At 38.2% G+C, this 22,547-nt stretch overlaps 1 protein-coding gene across 3 annotated transcripts in view; it reads left to right on the top strand.

Moving 5' to 3' along the window:
• MAGI3 (membrane associated guanylate kinase, WW and PDZ domain containing 3) overlaps positions 1 to 22,547 on the top strand; it is a 219,012-nt gene that overhangs the window by 164,949 nt on the left and 31,516 nt on the right. For 2 of the 3 annotated variants that reach the window (XM_021002026.2, XM_021002040.2), the window contains exons 10-15: positions 2,468 to 3,076; positions 4,665 to 4,696; positions 7,371 to 7,527; positions 10,752 to 10,843; positions 12,662 to 12,854; positions 16,287 to 16,472. In XM_021002026.2, the coding sequence (XP_020857685.1) occupies positions 2,468 to 3,076; positions 4,665 to 4,696; positions 7,371 to 7,527; positions 10,752 to 10,843; positions 12,662 to 12,854; positions 16,287 to 16,472 (1,269 nt within the window). The remainder of the gene's footprint in view (positions 1 to 2,467; positions 3,077 to 4,664; positions 4,697 to 7,370; positions 7,528 to 10,751; positions 10,844 to 12,661; positions 12,855 to 16,286; positions 16,473 to 22,547) is intronic. The other variant, XM_021002032.2, reaches the window with a different exon arrangement.

Below are 22,547 nucleotides of genomic sequence, written 5' to 3'. Positions count from 1 at the left end.
GTTTTTTTGTCTGGACCAGTAATTTCATCAGCATTGGGAACTGTGAATGGTTTATAACTGAAAAGTCTTAGAGAATTGCCTGGGGTTCCGAAAGGAATTATGTTTGCCCATAGGCATTCACCTAGTGTTTCTGAGAGGAACAACATAGCCAAGATCTTGGTAACTCCCAGTCTTGCCCACTCTCCACTGCCACACTGCCTCTCTGCTAAGGTGATTAGAGCAGAAAATCTCTACGATTCCTTTCTTCTGTAATATGTATGATTCTGTGATATTACTGATATGCCATAAATTGCTTTATGGTAATTCCACATTTCACACTTTTATGTCTCTTTAGAATGATTAGCTTATTATAGGTTTTTTAAAGGGAAACTTTTATTTTAGAAACAGACAAAAATTCTGCAGTTCTTAATGTAACTGTTTAGGCATGAGATAAGTTGCATATTCCTTGTCTAGACTTTGTTGCTTTGGCTATTTGACTTTTTTTTTGAAATTTTGACATTTTTTTAAAGTATATTTGGGTCTTTCAGACCACTTATTCACGATGAAGGAATTTTAAAGTTTTTTTTTCCTTTGAAAGTTTTAATGTAATGTTGAAGTTGTTTCTTGTTGTGTTCTCCTAACTTTCTTATGGATACCTGTTTCACAAATAGTGTGAACGTAATTGCATAGCTAGCTTGTTTGATTGATAGACTTCTTTTGCTATGCTGAGGTACGTTAATGTTACATTAGAATATTATTTACAGATCATCACATGCCCTTCTGAAAAACTGATGAGATTGACAAGAAAAAACAACACGTAAGTATTGGCAAAAGCAAACACAGCTTTTTTTTTTTAAACAGGAGGAAAAGCTATAAAATCTGACGAATCCAGGATTATTCCTGCAGCCCCTGTCTGCTATAGGTTAGCAGTTTGATTGCTAGATTCACTGGCCCTTAACAAGCACCAGCTGGTATTCTTTTATAGATATTTTAGCCCTAATTCAAAGAAAAATTTGTAAATATAAATAAGGATATAAACATGTGGTCTTCTTAACTATTTTCATCATCCAGCATCATAAATCAGTATTGAGAGTAATCAGAATTACTTTTTCAGGTCTCAGTTTTGTCTTCGCCTTTCCATATTTTGATTGTGAAACAAATCCATTAGCTCCTGACTGTCTTCCTACAATGTCACAATATTGATTCAGATTTGTCTGTACTGCACAAGCCATCCTGGCATCACATTAAAGTACTCCCATGAACATTCTGCAAGCTTTTAGCAGCAAAAACAATGTCTCAACTGTTGTTTCTAAGTAGTCCAGTTTTCTGTCTCTCATTAGGTCATTACATCCAAATTCCATGAAGTAACATTTGTTTGAAGACTATTCGTGTTGACCTTAAAAAGCATAAATGTAACTAGAACAAATTTGAGCACCTCGATTGGGAAAATAACCTTTTGAATAATCACCTTCAAATTTAAGGCGGGGGGAAAGCAAATGGATGAGATCATGTAAATAAGTAAGAAAGATCGGGTCTACATAAAAGAATCCTAACTGATGCATGTTAAGGGCTAGTGAATCTAGCAGTCAAACTGCTTTTACCTATATCAGATAAGGACTGCAGAAATGATCCTGGATTTGTCAGATTTTATTGAGATGGCTTTTCCTTCTGTTTAGAAAAATATGGTGTTTCCTTTTGCCAGTATTTATATGTTTTTTTTTCACTTGAAGCCCAAGTTATGTGCAGTGAGTGAAGATCTATTAAAGATTTAATTATTGACTTGCAGTAAAATTCTTAATCATACCCTAAAGGAAAATATAGTCTATAAGTAATAAATCTTTCTGAAAATCAGACACTCAGTTATAGCCATACTGGTCACTGAATTTCTGGATAATTTTTTCAGATGTAAATAAAATTTTAAATGTGTAGAGTACTTTGTGCAGGTGACATTTTCATTTATTCATCAAACATATATATAGATATATAGATATATACACATATGTATGTATGTATATAGAGGACCTATTGTGTATATAATTCTTTTCCAGGCGCTTGGATATGATTCATATCACAGTATTTATATAGAGTAATAAAATAATTATTCTCACACCCTAGGCCACCTTTATCCATTAATAATTTGGATCTCAGATATTCTTATAATGACTTTAAAGCAGCCCCTGCTTTTCAGAGAAGCTTACAAAAGTAGAAAGACCTCTCTTTCTTGGATGGAAATCTATTTATTTTGAAATTAATAAAGGGCAAAAAGGGATATGTCTGAATTTTTTTTCTTGAGGACCCAGAATTTAACCTTAGTCAACTAGCGATTAGAAATAGTAGTACCTACTTAGTAGCTGTGTGACCCTGGGCAAGTCACTTAACCCCAATTGCCTTTAAAAAAAAAAAAGAAATAGTACTACCTAAACTAAAATAATATTAAAATTGGGGATAACTTAGGTTTTAATGTACTCTAATACATTTGTTTTACTAGGTGATGTAATCGTAGACATAAATGGCAACTGTGTCCTTGGTCACACCCATGCAGATGTTGTCCAGATGTTTCAATTGGTCCCTGTCAACCAGTATGTGAACCTGACTTTGTGTCGTGGCTATCCTCTTCCTGACGATAACGAAGATCCTGTTGTTGATATTGTTACAGCTACACCCATCATCAATGGACAGCCTGTAACCAAGGGAGAGACTTGCATAAGCAGTCAGGATTTTAAATCAGGGACAGTGGTTTTGGACCAGAATGGGAAACCAGGTCACATTCTGGCCAGTGATCGTCTCAATGGCCCTACTTTGGACCCAAATGAGCAAAGGGCATCCATGGCATCATCAGGCAGCTCTCAGCCAGAGCTAGTGACTATCCCTCTGATTAAGGGTCCTAAAGGTTTTGGGTTTGCAATAGCTGATAGTCCAACTGGGCAGAAAGTGAAAATGATATTGGACAGCCAGTGGTGTCATGGCCTTCAAAAAGGAGATATTATTAAGGAGATTTACCACCAAAATGTGCAGAACTTAACACACCTCCAGGTAGTAGAAGTGCTAAAGCAGTTTCCAGTAGGCGCAGATGTACCATTGCTCATCTTGAGAGGAGGTGAGTAAAGATGCAACATGGAAAAATGTTTAGTTTTTATGTGTTTATGTCTGTTAATTGTCTTTTCTAATAGGTCAGGATGTTTCTTCTCCCATCAGACTACCTATTCACTAGTGTGCATTTTCTCTAAGGCTTTGTTCAATCACTGCCAGAGAGCAGTTTTTATGACTTTCTTATCTGTTTTTTGAGGCAGTGTGGCATGATGGAGAGGGAGCATGCTGGCCATGGCTTTCTTTAGGCTGCTCCAAGACCACAAGCTGCAGGGAAGATGCCAACCTGCCATCAGTAGAGGCAGTTTCCTAACTGAAGGGTTCTCTCTGCCAAAGAAATCACAAGTCCGTTCTATGTCCTTGTCTCTTCCTACTTATTGATAACTCCATTAGTGCCCATTTAAAAAATATTACTTATAATTTTTATGATCAGTCACAGATGCTTCTTCCTTTAAAAGATTTCCCATTTAATTATTGTATTTCTTCTACTGATATACACAAGTAATAGTAGAAAGACCTTTAAAAGCCGTGAGACTCGTCTGTGACTCCGTAATGTACCCTAGGTGGTTTCAAAGAACAAAACTCTTTACATTTCTACAGCCATTAAATTATGTTGAAGAATCTCTTGAATCCCGTTCTGTAGAATCCACAGTGATAGTAGATTTTACTTTTAAAGACTTTTTCTGAGGGTCTAGTGGCCTTTTATAAGTGGTAATTAAGTCTCTCAGTGCCTATATGAGATAAGCACAAGTCCTGTTTTTCCAGGGTCATGAAGGAACATGAAATGCGCCAGATATCATCCCTCTACCACCCATTTTAAGCTCTAATTACTAACTTGAGTTTTAATGGGATTATTGAGTCCTTGTCTCTGAATGGCTAACATTTAAAAAATGGAATTCAACTCTAGTACATCTTCACATGTGCCTGCTCTGTTAGCACCTTGTTTCTTCATCTTGTGTATGGAAACATTTCCTTTCATATGGACTTTGGTTTATTTTTAACAGCTTGGTTTCTTCTTTGGGTGATCTTTTGAAATACATAATACTGCTTTTAGGTTTTCAAAGCACCGCACAGCACAGTAGAGAGAGCACTGACCCAGGAGTCAGAGACTGTGCTTCAAATTCTACCTGTGTGATCTTTGGCAAGTCTCTTAATCTCCCTTGGCCTCCATATCCACTTTGGCAAAATAATGCATTTAGGTGGCAAAGAAATGGCCTCTGTGTTCCCTTCTAGCTCCAGAGCTGTGATCTTGTGAACCTGTAATATAGATAGTGTAGGTATTATTATTGCCATTTTACAGATGGGGAAACTAAGGCTCTGAGGTTTTAAGTGACTATCCCATGATCATACAGGTAGGAGTCAGAGATGGTATTCAAAAAATTCTCCTCACTCCTAGTCAGGCACTCTATCTGCTATGCCATGGTAAAGTTAGACATTTCTCTCTGCATACTTAGTTTTTCAGTTTTCTATTCCACTAAATTAAAGCTAGCTTACTTAATTTACTTTTGTTCCATTAGTAGACAATATTCATGATTAAATAATATCAGACCAAACAATTCTTCATCTGGTTTTAAAATTTGGCTCGTTGTTTTCTCTAGGTCCTCCTTCACCAGCAAAAACTACCAAAGTGGTGAGTATGTACAATGTTTGCAACAGAGGTAAAGAGTTAGTGATCATCATATATCCTAGGCTGGAAAATTAGGACTGTTCCCAAAGTCTTATTCATTTCTCTTGGCTTTAGAAACAGCACAAGGGGGAAAAAAATCTGCTTCCAGTGGTTTTAAATAAATGTTGGGGCAGATGGTAAATTAAAACTCTGTGATCAGCCACCCAGTATATATCCATATATCCAAACTTCCTGTGTGCTTTTGTATCCCATCAGCATCTCAAAGGCTCTGTATCCCATAGCCTTCCTTCTAGATTCCTTATTTCTGTTGAAAGCACCATAATCTTTGGAGTTACCCAGGTTTATAAATTTGAAGTTACCCTTGAATCTTTCCTGGCCTCTTATTCATTCATTTGAGAAGCGGTTTTCACTTTCCCTCCACAGAAATTCTCACATCTGCCCCACTTTCTCTACTCAGTGGCTGCCATGCTGATTCAGACCCTCAGCACCTGAAGGGCTCCTAGAGTACTGCTATAGCCCCTTAATTAGTCTCCCAGTTTCCAGTTTCTTCCCTCTCCAGTTTATCCTACACACGGCTACCGATTTTTCTAAACCATACTTCTGACCATGTCATTCCTGCTCAGAAATCTTCAGTGACTTTTTGTTGCCTCCAGGATAAAATCCAGATCCCCCTGTTGGGTACTTAAGGCTTTTAAAATCTGGTTCCAAGCTACCTACCCAGGTTTATTTTCTATCACTCCCCTTCATATACTCTATGGTAAGTCACATTGGCCCACTTGCTATTACTCAAACTTTGCATTCCATCTCCTACCTTCAGACTGTCCCCTGAAACCTAGAGTGTACACTTCCCACCTCTTAGAGTCCTTAGCCTCCCTCGAGGTTCAGCTCAGGCTCTAAATCCTCCTAGAAGCCTCGGCTGATCTCCCCATTGTTGGTGCTTTCTTCTGCCTTAAATCGTCTCAGGTTTACTTATTTGTTTTACATACCATATTGCTTAATAGAATGGAGGGTCCTTACAGACCAAGTCTGTTCCTCATTTTTGTTGTTAAATCATAACTTGTACCTGATAGGCATGATAGATATTTGTTGAATTACCCAAAACATTTACAGCCTTCCATACAATCCAGTGAGTGACTTGTTTTGCTGCTTTTTGTTGGGCTTTTTTTTTTTACAGAACATACATCTTCATTGTTTATGTTTGGCTAACCATTAACCGTAGAGACGGTGTTGTTTATTAGACATCTGGATAGTTAAATAGTCTGTCAAAGGACCCATATATAGGATGAGAACTGAGAGAAGGCTCTCCATAACATCTTGTGGAAGAAACTGTTAGTCACTTATCAGTCTCCAGTAATTACAGTCACCAGTAATTACAAGTCTTGAATGCAAAGGCAATTAATGACATGTGAAATCCTCATAGTTTTAGCTTGATGCTTTATAATATGTCATCATCAGCCCATCAAAGATGTTCTTCAATAGCCAGAAACCCTAGGTTATTCAAGGGAACTCTCCCGCACAGTTAAAAATATATCTTCTCAGGAATCATAGTAATTTAGCAAAGTTATTAGAACAGTAGCTTTACCCTCTAGCCCACCTAGGTGTCCTTCATAGACTCAATGTTATATAATTCATCAACATGTACTAGGAATTCTGCTTGTGGCAACTTCTAGCTGCATATTGAGGCTGCTATTCCCTTTCCCGTTGGCTGGCTAGGATTCTGCATAGCAGGGGAGGAGGAAGAAGGGAGAAATGGGGTTGTTCTCTAGTACTAGACACTGATGATCCCCAAGCTAAGAGCTACTCCTGCATGTTAGTTGACAGTGATCATTTTTTATCATCTAATTCCTGGCTGACAGATTTGGACAAATATACTGTTGAGGGTTTGGGTTGGTTGCTTGGTTGGTTTGGGGGAGCAGTGGGAGTTGTTTGAGGCTAATATGATATTTTGTTTCCTTTATAGCTAATTGTTTTTATTTTGTTCTTAATATTATTAAATATTTGGAAATTAACTTTTTGCAAACAAAAAAATCAGAATAAGCTACTCCTTTGCCTTGGCTTCATGCCTTTCCCTTTAGAGTGTTTGGATTTTAGAGTATGTTTTCATAGTATTATCTATTTAACCGAATTTGAGGCTTAAGACTTTTGCTACTCAGTGATCTTAGAAAGAATGTGGTGTTGAAAACATCTTCATTGGAAATTAAATTAGGTTAAAAAAGGAGAAGTAAAAATTATGTGGCACAGACTTTTTCCTTTTCCTTTCATAGAAGAGCCCCCTTGTTATGTAGGAAGCATTCAATATCTCATTTATTTTCTTCCCCATATCAGCCAGCAGTTTCAAAGTGGGAAGAAGAGAAGCTTTGTTCAAACACAGGATTTGATAATACTCTTCATTTTTTGTCATTTACCAAGTAGAATTTTTTTCTACTCTCAGTTAAATACATCTTAGCCCAGTACTTTCAAGCCCAATACTTTCATATTGCTGAATCTATCAAATATATTCATGCTCAACACCTTAGTTTCTTAGTGTTGAGGGATAAACATAAAGAAGTATGTATGTATCCATGCCCAGCTACCTTGTGTATTTCATTTGCCAAACTTATTTTATGAAGTGATTAAGTCATCTGTTTTCTGATCATTTTGAACCAATTACTAAGTAGCACCTGCTTTTCCATTTTAGAAGATGGATAAACAAGAGAATTCAGGAAGCTTGGAGGCCATTAATGAGTCTGTTCCTCAGCCGATGCCTTTTCCACCCAGCGTTATCAGGTCAGGATCCCCCAAATTAGATCCTTCCGAGGTCTACCTGAAGTCCAAGACAATATATGAAGATAAACGTAAGTCTCTAAAGATTTTTCAAGATAGTGTAGAACAAAGTGAGCATGGATGCCATAAGGGGCTTTTCCATTATTAGGCATCATAGTTTTCTTTTCTAATTGCAAGTTTAAGAATATTTATTTAAGAAGGAAGACAATTTTTAGGCCTGCTCATTTACCCCTTGGAAGCATTAAGCACAGAAACATGAAGGGTTAGAGCTGGAAGGCACCCTGTTAGTCCCCTCATCCAGTCCTCTCCTTTTACAAGGGAAGAACTAAGAGTTGGATTTGCCCAAGGTCACAAGGCAAAAATCAGATGGCAGAGCCAGGATCTCAGTCCAGGTCTTCTGACTTCAGATCTAGTGTCTCCTTTACCATACTGCATCTATTTCCATATTTGGAAATACTGCATGTGACTAACTTTGTTCTCCTTAAACAATCACAGTCCTTTAGCCTGGCATCTGTAAGACAATGAGAAGTGGGTACGCGATCTAAACAAAATGATTAAAGCTATGTATGTCCTGCGGTTTAGTTTCCTTATTTGTAAAATTGAGTTAGACCCCTCTTCCATGTGGATTTCTCCTACGTACTGTTTCTATCTATTCCCTTTCTCACTTCCCACAGTATTCATTGTGAACCTTCTCCCTAAGATCCCAACACTACCTGTACCTCCAAAACTCTCAGCAGATGACCTCACCTTCCGCTTTAAAGAGCATATCAAGACTCTCCAGGGGTTCCCTCAGTTCTTCTTATTACTTCCCCCCTTCATTTAAAACTTGTCTCCCTCTTCATATCTGTCTTCTCCTTCTTCACTCCTGTTCTGACCATTGCTAAGTCCTCTAGCCATGCACTTTATCCCATCCCATCTTTTCCACCAGTTATCTCTGATTATTTTCCATCAGTCATCTCTCACTTGGGATCTTCCCTCTGTCTACAAAAGCACTTAGATCTCCAAATTTCCTTTGCTTCTACTATCTTATCTGTCTTCTCCCTGATATTCACCTGTCATTCTGAGCCTTCCACAATCTGACCCCAACCTGCCATTCTAGTTATAAACTTGGTTTCCTTTCCTTCCCCTGCGCCTGCCACTTTCTCCACTTTTCTTCCGTCTCCTACAGGTGACATCTTGCCCACATTTCAAGGCCCTTACCTCTTCCAAGAAGTTTTTGTTTATTTCTCTGTCTTCTGATGACAGAGCAGTGACTTTCATCTTACATATTTTTCATAGTCTAAATTGTATTATATCTGTGTAGATATTTCTGTCACGTACTAGACTGTGAACTCTCAGGGCATTGCCCACTGAACGTTTGTTAGATCACACCGGACCTTTAAGATCCTTATAGTTCTAACATTCTAGAATTCTACTTAGTCCCATTTTGATGAAGTCTTTGCAGAGGTAATAAAAGCATTTTTTTCTCCTAATGTGAGCTGATCATAAAGTGAGTGAAGGATTAACAGTAACCCCTCAGACTAGAATGCGCAGAGCGTCTACAGGTGGAACAAAAGGCTCATTCTATGTGCATAATGAAGACCTTGTTTCCCAAGACAGTCTTTGCACTGGCTTCTTATGCCTCATGAACTAAACTTGTCCAGGCAACCCCTGGCTTTGTGGTAGAAAAATGGGACTTAATTCCACAGCATTCAAGACATCACTGAGTGTGGGAGATTACTCACATTTTCTTTAAACATATATGTGATTTGGAATGCAATTGTTATTTTCCTAAATCAAACTAAAAATTTGCTTCTAAAGAACATTTCCTGGAACTTATCATAAACACTTTAATGAAATGTTATCTTGTACATTATATACATATATATATATATATAGAGAGAGAGAGAGAGAGAGACAGACAGAGATAGACAGAGACAGAGAGACAGAGACAGAGAGAGAGTGAGTTTGGGAGTTTGTCTCCCCTTTTTCTCCACCTCAGTCTCTTCCTTCTGCATTCCATCTTCCACAAAGCAGATATTCTTAAAATACAGGTGTGACCATGTCATTGCATTGCTTAAGAAGCTTCAGCCACTCCCTGTAACCTCTGGATAAAACACAGACTTCTTGGGTTAACATTTAAAACACTTCACGGTCTGGTTCCAGGCTATTTTTCTGGACTCAGCGTATCTTACTCCTGTTCACATACATACTATATGCTTCCACCAAACTGGTCTATATACTGTTTCCTTCTCTGTGCTTCTGCCCAGGCTGTCCCTCCCATCCCGAGAACTCACAGACTCCTCACTTTTGCCTCTCAGAGTCCTCAGCTTCCTTCACGGATCAGCTCAAGCCCCATTTACTTCCTAAAGGAGGTCTTCTGGATACCCATGGTTCCTAATGCCTTTTCCCCTACCCCCAAATCCCTTCTATTATATTTATTTATATAAATTGTGCATTTATTCATCAATGTTCATGTTGTTTCCCATAATAGAATGTAAGCTCCTTGAGGTCAGGGATGCTGTTGTTTTTGGCTTTTCATTCCTAGTCCTTAGTATCATTTCTGGCACATATTAGATACTTAATAGTATATGTTCGCTGAATAGATGAATGAATGAAAAGGGCAGCAGTATTTTCCCCAGCCAGACTCCAAAGATAAATTTTACACATGAAGTAAAGTAAACTGTCTGGTATTTTCATGTTGACCTAGTTAATGGAAGCCTTAAATTGTGATATAAATTATGCTTGTTTTTACTAATAGCAATAGTATGTCTTTTTATTATTTAAAAAACAAACTTGTAAAATCCTGCACATGTAGCTGCTTAGAGAGGGATGCATCTCTCCGTACTCTGAGAAAGGCATCAGTTTAAGTGTGTCAGTACTACATTTTCTGTCATTTTCTAGATTCTGAAATACTTTGCCTAACTATCAAATTGATGTTTTATTTGCTACCACATAGCAAATATAAATTAATTGACCTTGTGGTTTAATGAATCCAGCATTGTTGTACTAACTGGAGTTATTAGAATTTCATGTTAACTTGCCACCAGCTAAACATTCGGGTCGAGTAAGCACTGATTAGGACTAGAACACTGTGTCCAGAACCTCGCAGCAGAGCTTGGTAGTTTACATTTTTCTTATCATGTTAACATTCAGGCTTGAACTCTGATACATACTTAAAAGCTTCAAGTTTATAATTTTACAGCAGGGCTGTAAAATATAACTGACTAAATGTTGAACATTAGTCATCTTGTTTTGTTCTAGTTGTCATTTAAGAAATAAAGTAAAAATTCCACTATTTTCTTTTTTCACTTAGCTCCAAACACCAAGGATTTGGATGTTTTCCTTCGCAAACAGGAATCGGGTTTTGGCTTTAGGGTCCTGGGAGGGGATGGACCTGATCAGTCTGTAAGTTTTCACTTGGAATTTGGAAATGTATGGTATTTCTGGATTGTTTTGTTCCCTCACATGATTATTTTAAATCTCCCTTTTTTTTCTCTTTAACATTTTGATTAATAAATAGATGGGCTTGGTTTCCATTCATATCACCTTGCTCCCTTCAAGAATTATTTGGTGGAGTTATAGCCTTCTTTCTTGATCTCTTAGTAAACATGCGAACCAAAAATTGAGTAATCATCCTTCAGCTTCATAAAATACCAACTCTATGTGATTAGTTACTCTCCTCCTTTACTTTGGGTTCTTTTAACCTTTTTCTAAACAAATTCTTAGACAGTTTCTTTTCCTGGGAAGCCCATAATTCCAAATTCTGTTTCCTACATTTATTCTCTGACTAATCCATAAATAGTTTGTGATATACTTTTGAAAATTGTACCATTTAATCTTAAGAATGTGTTTGCATGAAAAACATCAGTAAATGCTCAGTACTTTTCTGCATGTGATTTTATATGGAAACCTACACAGCTGGAGAAATACAAAATCATTAAGACTTTTTTACAGTAGATCCAAAGGTTGGATTTGAAGTAGACAAAGCAGTCAACTTAGAGATTTTGTTTATGTATGCGTCTGTTAACATTTGTTTTTTGAGGGAAAAATTGATAAATTTAAAACCAAAAAAACCCTCATCTTTTAATAGTCTAAGCATCACACAATGAGTTGTGTTTCATAAAATTTAAATGTATACAGTCTCTTTGTACAATATCACAAATCAAAGCCTTTATATATTACAGTTTAGGTGAATTTACCGTGGTGGCCATAATGCCGCTTTAGAAGAATAAAATGAGAAAATATCTACAGTAGTTAAGAAAAGGGCATTTAATTTTGTTGGCATACATGTGTTCTGATTCATTATATTGATAAAACTTTTCACTCTCCTACCAGGCAAGTAAAATTTGAAGACAGGTTGAAATGACTATAGGACAGTGGTTAGACATGGGAATATTTTATCAAGATGTACCTGTCTCTTGATGTTTAGATATTTTCAGTGTACTGAGGTTCCTATCATTTGCCAGAGCATTTTTTAAAATTCAACTCAGACAACCTGGGGAGACATCCTTATTCTTTTTTTCTGATATGAAGACTGAACAACAAAATATTAGAGAAATCTGTTTATTAAAACCTAGTTATAACTCACATAATGGACCTGTGAAGCTGTATAAGCCAAGCACACATTTGGAAATATTTGGGGTTTTTTATTATTTTCTAATTAATACTAAATATCTTTTTATGAAAATTTTTTAATGATTCTTTTTAGATGAAAGATGTCATTTATTCTTTTTTCCTCAACAAACGTTTCATAGTCGTAAACAGTAAGCTTGCTACGGCAGCTATCTGCATATGAGTAGAGAAAGATTCATCCCAGTGCCCTCATCGCTATAGAGAGACAGTGAATCTTCTGATGGTAGCAAGCAGAGATTTTGTTCCAAGCAGCTGTTACATAGGAGTATGTTTGCTGGGTGTAGCAGCTCCTTTGGTCAAGCAGACTGAATTATGGTGCCTACCCTCTTTGTACTCAACTCTAAGGATTTGCTAAAAGTAAAAGAGAAAGGTATTGGGGAGCTCCTGTCATTTAAATAATATTCTGTCAATGACCAGGACTGTAGCAGGTGTCATTTTCAAAGTTAATGATGCCTAAGATGAGGCAGTTTTTCTTCCTTGGATTTAAAAATCATTTTGCAGTTTGCCTAATATTCAGTTTTATTGAATATTTGACTGTTAACTGATCTAAGCAGACTGTTTAGACCAACCCACAGATTTTTGTTTCATCAGATATACATTGGAGCCATCATCCCCCTGGGAGCTGCTGAGAAAGATGGTCGGCTTCGTGCTGCTGATGAACTCATGTGTATTGATGGAATTCCAGTTAAAGGAAAATCACACAAACAAGTTTTGGACCTAATGACAACTGCTGCTCGAAATGGTCATGTGTTGCTTACTGTGAGAAGAAAGATCTTCTATGGTGGTACGTCGATCTCAATGTGGTAGCAAGAAACCACGTGTGCTAACCCACCTGCTTTCCGCATTGTACTTATAGTTCTCTCATATATGTGTCACATCACATAACAGGGCTTTACATGAGTCACACTTTCAGGTTTCTGTGTTGCAGACGATTGATCAATATTGCTTATCTGTGTTTGCCACTTGCCTAATTTCATTTGCTGCCTTTTATTTGGGAGTTCTTCCATGTGTCAACTTTAAAATACATCAGTATAATCCCTCTATATGGGTTTTATTCCTGCTTCTAATAGGAGAAGTGCTTCTGACTTGTGCGCCTATATTCTTGAGATTTTAAAGATCTGTGATTTCACTAATATGGCTCCAGCCTGCCTTTCTAGCTTGGTTATATCATGCTCCCCTTTATATACTCTTCCATGCAGCCACTCTTGTTTTTGTTGGTTCTTACACAGGACGTTCCATCTTCTCTGACCAGGATTTTGTGTAGGAGAGACCTAGAAGGCTCCCCATTCTCGCCTCTGCCTCTTGGGATCCCTAGTTTCCTTCAGAAGTGAACTCAAGTGCTACCTTTGCTTAAGGCCTTTCCTGATTCCCCTCATTGGCTAGTTCTTTCTTCCAAATTATCTTGTAATAATATTGCATTCATTGCGTATGTGTATACACACACATAGACACACACATACTCTCTCTCACTTTGGGGGGGAGTATGTATATATGTGTGTGTGTGGTGTTATACGTGTGTGTTTGTGTGTGTGTGTGTGTGTGTGTGTGTGTGTGTGTGTGGCCTTTACATGTAGAATATAAACACCTTAAGGGCAGGAATTGTTTCATTTTGGTTTTGCATTGTTTGGTTGATAAGATGTATTTATGTGTATGTTGAAAGATGTGGGTTTGTCACTGGAGGAAACTCATTCTGCCACAAAAGATATGCAACTCCTCTAAAACTTACAATCTTGGGGCATGTCCTGAGTCAGTAAGAGGTTAAGATCACATAATTCTATATGTCAGAGATGGGACACTAACTGAGGTCATGCTGGTTCCACATCTGGTCCTTTACTACATTATACTGCCTTTGTATGTGTGTACACATGTATATGAGTGTAACAGTTTTATGCACACACACACACACACATACACATACACATAAACACACATGTATCTACATATACATGTATAGTTAATCTGTACATTTATCTTCTAATTCCAATTTATTTAATAAGAAGTTTAGATCTAATTTCCATTATGTTTTACTTTTATTTTTCTATTTCTTCTTGTCTCTTAGCAAGAGATCTCACTGTCTTTTCAGTTATGATTTTAACTACTGAATGTTGGTGCATATAAATTGTGCAAGTTTTGGCCATTTTCATTTCTATACATACTCATTAATACATAACAAATCTCAGTTTATGAATACATAACAACTTCCAATTTAAATGAACCACACCATTGAGTATTTTAAAATCACACATGAAAGAACAGTGAGCTCTCCTGAGAAAAAGAAACCAAAAAAAAAGGTGAATTCAAAACCCTATCATCAGAATATGACAATTACAGTGTGATATTTACATAGCATTTTGTAGTTTCCAAAACATTTTACATATATCATTTCATTTTATCTTTCCAACAACCCTGTGAGATAGATGTGATTATTATTCCAGTTTTATAGATCAGGAAACGGAGGCTGAGATCAGTAAAGTGACTTGCCCAGCATCACATAGTAAGTGTCTGAGACAGATCTGAACTCAGCTCTTGCCAACTGCACATCCAGTACTAAGTGTCTATTCTGTGTGGGACACTGTGCTAGGTGCTAGAGATAGAAAGACAGAAATAAACAGTACTTTCTCAAAAAGCATACATTCTACAGGAAGATACACTATGTACATAGATAAGATCTACAGAATAGATACTAAATAAATACATCAATGCAAGATAATTTTTTGAGGGGAGAAAGGCACCAATAGTGTGCCCCTTTTTGTGTCCTATTTCTTTAAACAAATTATGCCCATCCAGAGGTGCATTCCCCTCACGGACTCTAACCCCACCAGGTCCCAGTAGTACCTACAAGATCAAATTTGCCTCTTTCCATGAGTTTCCATCTGTTTCATCTTGCTGCCTATACTTATCAGATGTGTTTTGGATTTTGTGTTCCATAAACTTCTGAGCGCCTCAGCTGCTGCTCTCTACGTTTAACATAGTCGATAAACACTGTAACTCCTATCCCTTTCTTTGCAGTTTAAAGCCATTTTGATTGGATTTGCAAAACATCAGGCAAATACATTCTTAGTAGCCTTTCTGTGACTAGTAGACTACCATTTCTATGTTTTAAGCAGTGCGCTAGAAATCCAGATGGCATTCTAAACATCTTAATATCTTCTTAATCTAAGTCTGCTTTTCTCTTTTTCATCTCTTATCTTTAATAGAACACCTTTAGTTCCTTGCCTAAGACTCCACAGTACTTTGGCAATGTTTTCTGGGTTCCTTGTGGTAGTAACCTTTATGTCCATGTGAATCAGCAGAAATATCCTCTGCTGTGGGAGGGTGGGGGGAGGTGGTGTTCTCATTTTTATCTTGGAGACATGCCCCGGGGAGATAACCGACATCCCTGTGGTGATTCCTCAGCCACCTGAACAGAACAGTCACCATTCACTCCTACCCTTCTTTTCTTCCTCTGACCCCTATTGGATGGTCTCACACTTGCTCTGCCCTGTGGACTTTATCAGACCTTGAAGATAAGAAGTTTCCTCAGAGCATGAAGCCCACTTCTCTTCTGTTCTCTTCTCCAAAATTAGAGTGGTTCTTCCCTTCTTTCTCTGGGTGGCCTTCTCCTTTTCTCCAAGCCTCCCCAGCAAAGCATGTTTTCTTATGCCTCTTTTTCATACTTCTTATCCACATTTTTTTCTTTGCCCCCAACCTTAACTGCCTTCTTCATATAGGAGTTCCCTCCACCAATGACATCATAAGTCTGGCCTCCACAGGACCTTGCAAACAGACTGATTTAGACACACTTGAACCTAGTCTGGACCATGTACAATGAATCCTTGACACTGAAACAGCATACAAGATAAAGCTTTGTCTCCCATTCCCCAAAAAGCATGAAAAAAGTATCGGAGGTTGGTAGTCTACAATGTTTGCTGGACTTCTGTTCAGCCAAATGATCCGAATTTTGTTGTCCTGGAGATCCTTCTCATGTTCCTTCTCCCTTAGTAGTTGGAGGATGATCATATACTTCCGAGGATCTATAAACATAAACTCAGTATTACTGTATTTTTAATCCTATGCTCACAGAGCCCTTTGATATTTAACTCCAAACTTAAGTACTTAGCTTACCAAAGCTCTCAGAGGGGGATTCTCATTGTACGGTATTTCTTAGAGGAAACCACACTTTGTATATAGTTGTATTACCTTCTCATTGTGTCAGAATTAATAATATGTGTTATAGAGAAGCAGCCTGAAGAAGATGACTCGCAGACCTTCATTTCAGCACAGAATGGATCTCCCCGAATGAACCGGGCAGAGGGCACAACCAGGCCTCCTCAGGAGGCCTATGATGTTGTCTTGCAGCGTAAAGAAAATGAAGGATTCGGTTTTGTCATTCTTACCTCTAAAAATAAACCACCTCCTGGAGGTAAGTTCTCCTATACAACTTTTTGTCTATTTTTCTCCTTGTCTTGTTTTGTGAGCCTCCTATTGGACTGTATGAGATTAATTATGATTTATGCTGCTTGTGTTATAATTTATTGCCTTTGTGAGTCTTTCAGAGAATGATGAATATTTTTCTTATTTATTTTAAAAACTATAAAACCTGTATGAACTTGAAGTTTCTTTGAGGCTTCACAAACTCAAGGAGATAACTATTAATAGCTAAATCTGCATCAAGATTATAGCACAGAATGTCTCAGAATCTTGGCTTAATGGATTCAGTGAAAAGCATAATAATACTAATATGGAGGGGCAGGGGGGGTGAAAGGGCAGAGACTCCAGATTTACAATTAGAAATCTCTCTGAAGACGTGAATGGCAGTTGGAGAACAGAAACCCCAATCCCAGAATATCATGAATCAAATGTCTCCTCCCTGTTATTTAAAAATAAGTGATAGGTTTATATCGTAAACTTTTGTTTATGTCATATCATATCATGTTATATCCTAATACCTTTATTGAAAAATGAAAGACATTTCTCCTTTAAATAATGGTTTTGTTCAAAGGTAAATTTTAATGAAAATCTCTGTGAATTTGTCTTGTCTGAATATATAAATAATCACCTCTAGCCCATTTTGGTAGAATATTCTCTTCTGAGAAATTTTAAAGATAGCGATAGAGTATCTCAGAAAAGGAAGAGATTACCTCCCCCTCCCTGCCAGTGACATCCCTATGATATTAACACCTTCAGTGGAAATGCCATAATTCAGAGCTATTAGTATATAAGAAATCCACAATTTACTTTGATGTCAAAAAATGATTACCTGAAATATGTTAAAACTAAGAGGAATGTAGTTATAAATGCAAATTAACATTATGATTAAAATCAAAAACAAACCAAAAAAATAAAACCCCAGAAATTTTGCTAACATAATGTTCTCCATGCCAGTGAGCCTGATTTTTCTGCTGGATATCAAGATATATTTAAACTAATTCCTTACTAGGGAAAGAACACTTTCAGAAAAGAGTTGTAAGCCAAACTATTTTAAGAAAACATTTCTAAAATTAATGCAAGTGTATCATGGAAGAAGATACCATGTCATAGATGAATTATTACCAGAGTACCAGGTCACTGCTTACTGATACTGGTTTCCATTTTCCAAAAGCAGTTGCTATGGTAACACTTGGAACTGTAACCGTCACTAACGTTGTGAAGATCATTATGTGGCCTACACCAGAAAAATGGAAAAGAAGATTTTAAGTGGATTTCATGTATCATTGTAGATTAAGATTTTTGAAAATAATAACACATAGTCATATTTTAACTCTACACCATGGAGTAGTCTATGATATCCTGGTCTATGAGCCAATGAGAGATTATTAGGGTTCTTGATTTCCTAAATCTCTTTATATTAAGTAGAGTCAGGTATTTAAGGTAAAACTAAGCAGTACTGAAGGGGAAAAGAAAGGAAATTGGGATCTAGTAAATTGCATTATAACTGGTTTAAACATTAAATTTTTTAAGAAGCTAGTTTGTAGACATAGTTTAAATGTTACATTTTATCTAGCAAAAAGATGAATTCTTTGCTCTTCCCTTTGAGAGGTACTTATGCTTTTAAGAAACTTTAGAAGTATATAAATGCAAATTCTTGAGTAACGAGGTGGGAAAGAAAACCCAATTAAAATGTAAAATTGAAGCAGCAGCTAATGTGCAGTAGGAAATGAGTGTTTGCAGCTCATTAATTATCAGCCTGAATAGTAAATTAGTCTCAGGTTGTTGATGAATTTTATAAAGTATTCAAGATTTCTAGTTATGGTATAAAATATGAGTTGATAACTTCAGTGAAATGCTAGTTGATAAATGTCATCTACAGACTGTGCAAGAATCCTTCCCCAAATGATGTTGTGTTTAGTTGGTGGTCACTCTGATGTTAGATATTACCTCCTCATAGAGAGGTTTCCAGTCCAATCCACTGAACATGTATTAAGTTTCTACTATGTGCCAGGCACTGTGCCTAGTACTGGGCATACAGTGACTAAAAAGAAAGATCGTCCCTGCCTTCTAGGAGCTTATTGTCTCTCTGAAAGAGGGAGACAACACACAGATGGAGGCAGGAGAGCAAGGGTGAGGGGAAGGTTAGGAGACCAGGAGCTACCCTGCTCAGGGGTATCTTCTTCCATGGAGTTGAAACAAGGCAGAGTAGAAGATACAAAGTGGAGTGAGCTAAGAGTCCAGTTTTTGCCTTCTATAAAGGAAGGCATTGGGAAGAGCTTGGTACTCAGTCCTACCACCCTGCAATCATGGGGAGAGGAGGCTGAGGGAGGTGGTATCAATCAAGGCTTGAGTTAGAAGCATGGTAGGGAGATTAGAAGTGATGAGTTTATCCTAGGAGAAGGAACTATGTGTTATGTGGGTGGGCATGATTAAATAAACCAAAAAAGATTTAGTCCAGAAAATAATTATCATTACTGCAAAGCATAAAAACATTCAAGACTACACCTTTTTCAGATGTGCATGGGGAAATGTCATGGCTTCAGCCAAAGCTTCCAAAACCTTGTGCTCTAATATTTTTCCATTAAAAATGTGTTTCTGGTGGCATTAGCATCCAGGCAGCTTGGCCAACAGCCTTCTTCCTTGACCCAAGAAATGAAGGTGAATCCAATGCCTTAATGCTATTGCAAATGGAAGGAGGGTGAATGTGATTTCTGTTTTTAGAGTTCTTCTGTTTTTAGAAGTCAAGAATGTTGAGCCAGTGTCCTCTTGTTTCCACGGGATCATATTGCATAAACAATGCTAGGAGAATGGAATGTTTAGGCTTCTGTTTAAGATTAAATATCTCAGTCCTTTTTGCTTACCGTGCAAATTTTTCTAACACCTCAGAGGTGTATGGTGCTGCTCTTTCACTATGTGCTTTCAATCTAGTTTTGTAAAACTAATTCTTTGAAAGAGACATTTAAAACTATTGCAAAAAAGAGAGTCTTTGCATAGAAAGGAACATAAAGAGCACAGAAGGCAGCTGAGCAGTTAACTCCCAAATAGATTTAGGCCAGAGGTGAGTGAAACTCTGAAGAGCTCATTGGAACTTTGGAAGTCATCTTGTCCACATGCTTCATTTTAGGGACAGCTAGGTGGCACAGTGGATAGAGCAATGGCCCTGGAGTCACGAGGACCTGAATTCAAACCTGGCCTCGGATACTTACTAACTGTGTGACCTAGGGCAAGTCACTTGCTTCAAAAACCCCAATTTCCCTCCCCTCCCCCCCAAAAAAAGAATGTAAATGCCTCATTTTATAGATGAGGACACTGAGTGTCAGTTAAATAATTTGACCAAGACCATATAGATAATAACAGAAGTAGGATTTGAACTTGACATCTTTATCAAATATAGTATTCTCTCCATTGTACTATGTGTGCTGCTTTATTCATATCCATGTTAAATGGTACATCTGGTAAATCTATCTTCGAACTTAGTGGACCAACCAAGCACAGTAAAACTGTCCTGCAAATTATCCATGTATCTTCTAGGACAGACTCAGGTCTTTGGATATTAATTTTTTAATTATTTTAAGTAAAGTAGTTGAAAAAATATAGACACTCTTCTTTAGACCTACAAATAGAAAGTAACAGAATTGTAGTGCAACATCTTGATGCCATTTTACATTGGATAGGCGTAGATGGGAAAAGCTAATTGTGTTTCTGAAGAGTAGTTGATGAGACACTTGATTTTCCTAGGAAGGTAAGACCATGTTTTTTCTAAAGATAGGTTATACTTATTTGTAACAAATTCATATTTCTTGTGACTTTGGCACATATTTTTCTGAATTTATGACTGATGTTTTTAAAAATTCTTCTAAATTCTGGCTTAACTTGTCTACTCCATAAAATGTTAAATGTCCTCATACATTTAAAAAACAGCAGCAGACACTCATTGCCTCCTTTTCCTCGCCTCCTCCTCTCTCTGACCCCACCACTTTCCTGGAAAGTGCTTTCCTAGTGTTGTCAATCACCACTTAACTACTGAGCACAGGGCTTCTTCTCTGTCCACATTCTGCTCGACCTCTCTGCAGGTTCTGGCACTGAAAGGTGTTCCCTCCTTCCGATTACTCTCTCGTCCCCTTGACTTCTATGACGCTGCTGTCTCTGGGTTCTCCTCTTGCCTGTCTAACCATTTGTTCTCAGTCTCCTTTGCCTGGTCATCATCTTTCTACCCACTAAGAGAGAGCATCTCCCAAGACCATGTCTCTGCTGTGTGTGGGATACCAGTGCCCGTTCTACCTGAAAAATAAGACCTTTTTTGATCTTGATACTCTCTGCTTTGAGAGTTCTGCTAAAACTGGTCATACTGTTGATCTTGCCATCGCCTCCCAGTGTACCACTGGCATGTTCATGAAAACCAGAGTTCCTTTATCTGATCATCATTTTTTACCATTCCCTCCAATCCCTATGTTTCTCAGTACTTTTCCAAGCCATCGTTCTTGTGCTGGCTACACTCTCCTCCCTTCCCTCTCTCAACTCCTTGGTGAGCCAGTTACATCTTATATTCAAGTCCTTTGCCCCCTTCTGTCACCAGTTATGCCTTGCCAAACACTAGCCTTGGATTACTTCCACAATCTGCTGCCTTTGCTCCTATTCACGTCCTGCCAGATGGAACTAAAGAAAGTCTCAACACCGTGCTGACTCAGTCCAGCACAAATTTATGTTACATAATCTCCACTGGGCCCTCACTGCAGGAAGGCCATCCTTTTACACTGTCTAATCAACTCATCATGTCCCTCACCGCAGCAGCCTTTGCAAACATTTTTCATCCCTCTTCAAACACCCTGTGGCACCTTCTCCCTCCACCGCCCCAGCTAAGAACTTTGCCTCCTACTTTAATGAAATGATTGAGGCTGTTCACCAAGAGCTCTCTCTTCTTCTCTACTTCTGAAGTCACTTAGATGTGTTCCCCCACTTTCTCCTCCACCCTATCTCACATGAAGAAACATCCCTGCTCCTTGCCAAGGCTAATCTTTCTACATGCCCCTTTGATCCCATCCCCTTCTGTCTTCTCCAGACAATTACCAACCCCACCATCTCCATATTCTCACTAATCTTCAGTCTGTCGGCTGTTTCTCTGCTACCTACAAACGTGCCCCTGGCTCCTCCTCTATCTTCAAAAAGCCCTCCCTTGGATCTTACAAGCCCCAATCTTTCCTCCCTGTCATGGCTAAAGTCCTTGAGAAAACCATCTACAATAAGTGCCTCCACTTCCAGTCCTATCACCCAGTTCTAAACTCTCTGCAGTCTGGCTGCCACATTACTAACGGTCTTGCAGTTGCCAAATCCGATGGCTTTTTCTCATTCCTCATCGTTCTTCACCTCTCTGCAGTCTTGGACACTGTCACCCATCCTCTTTCCCTGGATCCTCTCTTTTCTCTTGGTTATTGTGGCACTGCTGTCCTGGTGCTCTTCCTACCTTTCTGACAGCTCCATCACCGTTTCCTTTGCAGACTCTTCAAACCTGCTAACTATGAGTACCCGACAAGGACCTGCCCTTGGTCTTCTCATTTCCCTCTACTGTTTTACTTGGCCACTCCCATTGGGTTCAGTTATCACCTCTATGCAGGTGGTTCTCAGCTTTATCTGTCCATCCCGAACTTCTCTCCTGACCTCCAGTCTTGCCTCATGAATTGCCTACTGGACATACTGTTCAGACACAACATGTCTAAAACAGACCTCATTCTCTTTCCCCTCAATCCCTTCCAAATCTCTTTCAAACTACCACAGTTGAGGATACCACCATCCTTCTAGTGATCCAGTTTTAGAACCTCAGTGTCGTTCTCAGATTCTCAATCACACACCACAGATCCTTTCTGTTGCTAAATCTTGTCCCTTCTACCTTCCCTCACTCACTCAACTACTGCCCCAGTGCAGACCCTTATCATCCTATGTCTGCATTTTTAAAGGAGCCTCCTAGTTGATGTCCCTGCCTTTGGTTACTCCTGGTCCATCCTCTAGGCAGGTTCCAGATCTGATCCTATCTCCTCTCTTCAGTAAACTCCACTGGCTCCCTGTTTACCTC

The sequence above is a fragment of the Phascolarctos cinereus genome, unplaced genomic scaffold, assembly GCF_003287225.1.
Source record: "Phascolarctos cinereus isolate Bilbo 61053 unplaced genomic scaffold, phaCin_HiC Scaffold_5;HRSCAF=322, whole genome shotgun sequence".
Taxonomy (NCBI): domain Eukaryota; kingdom Metazoa; phylum Chordata; class Mammalia; order Diprotodontia; family Phascolarctidae; genus Phascolarctos; species Phascolarctos cinereus.
Note: the sequence above shows the minus strand (reverse complement) of the source record. Positions and strands in the feature narration are given on the sequence as shown.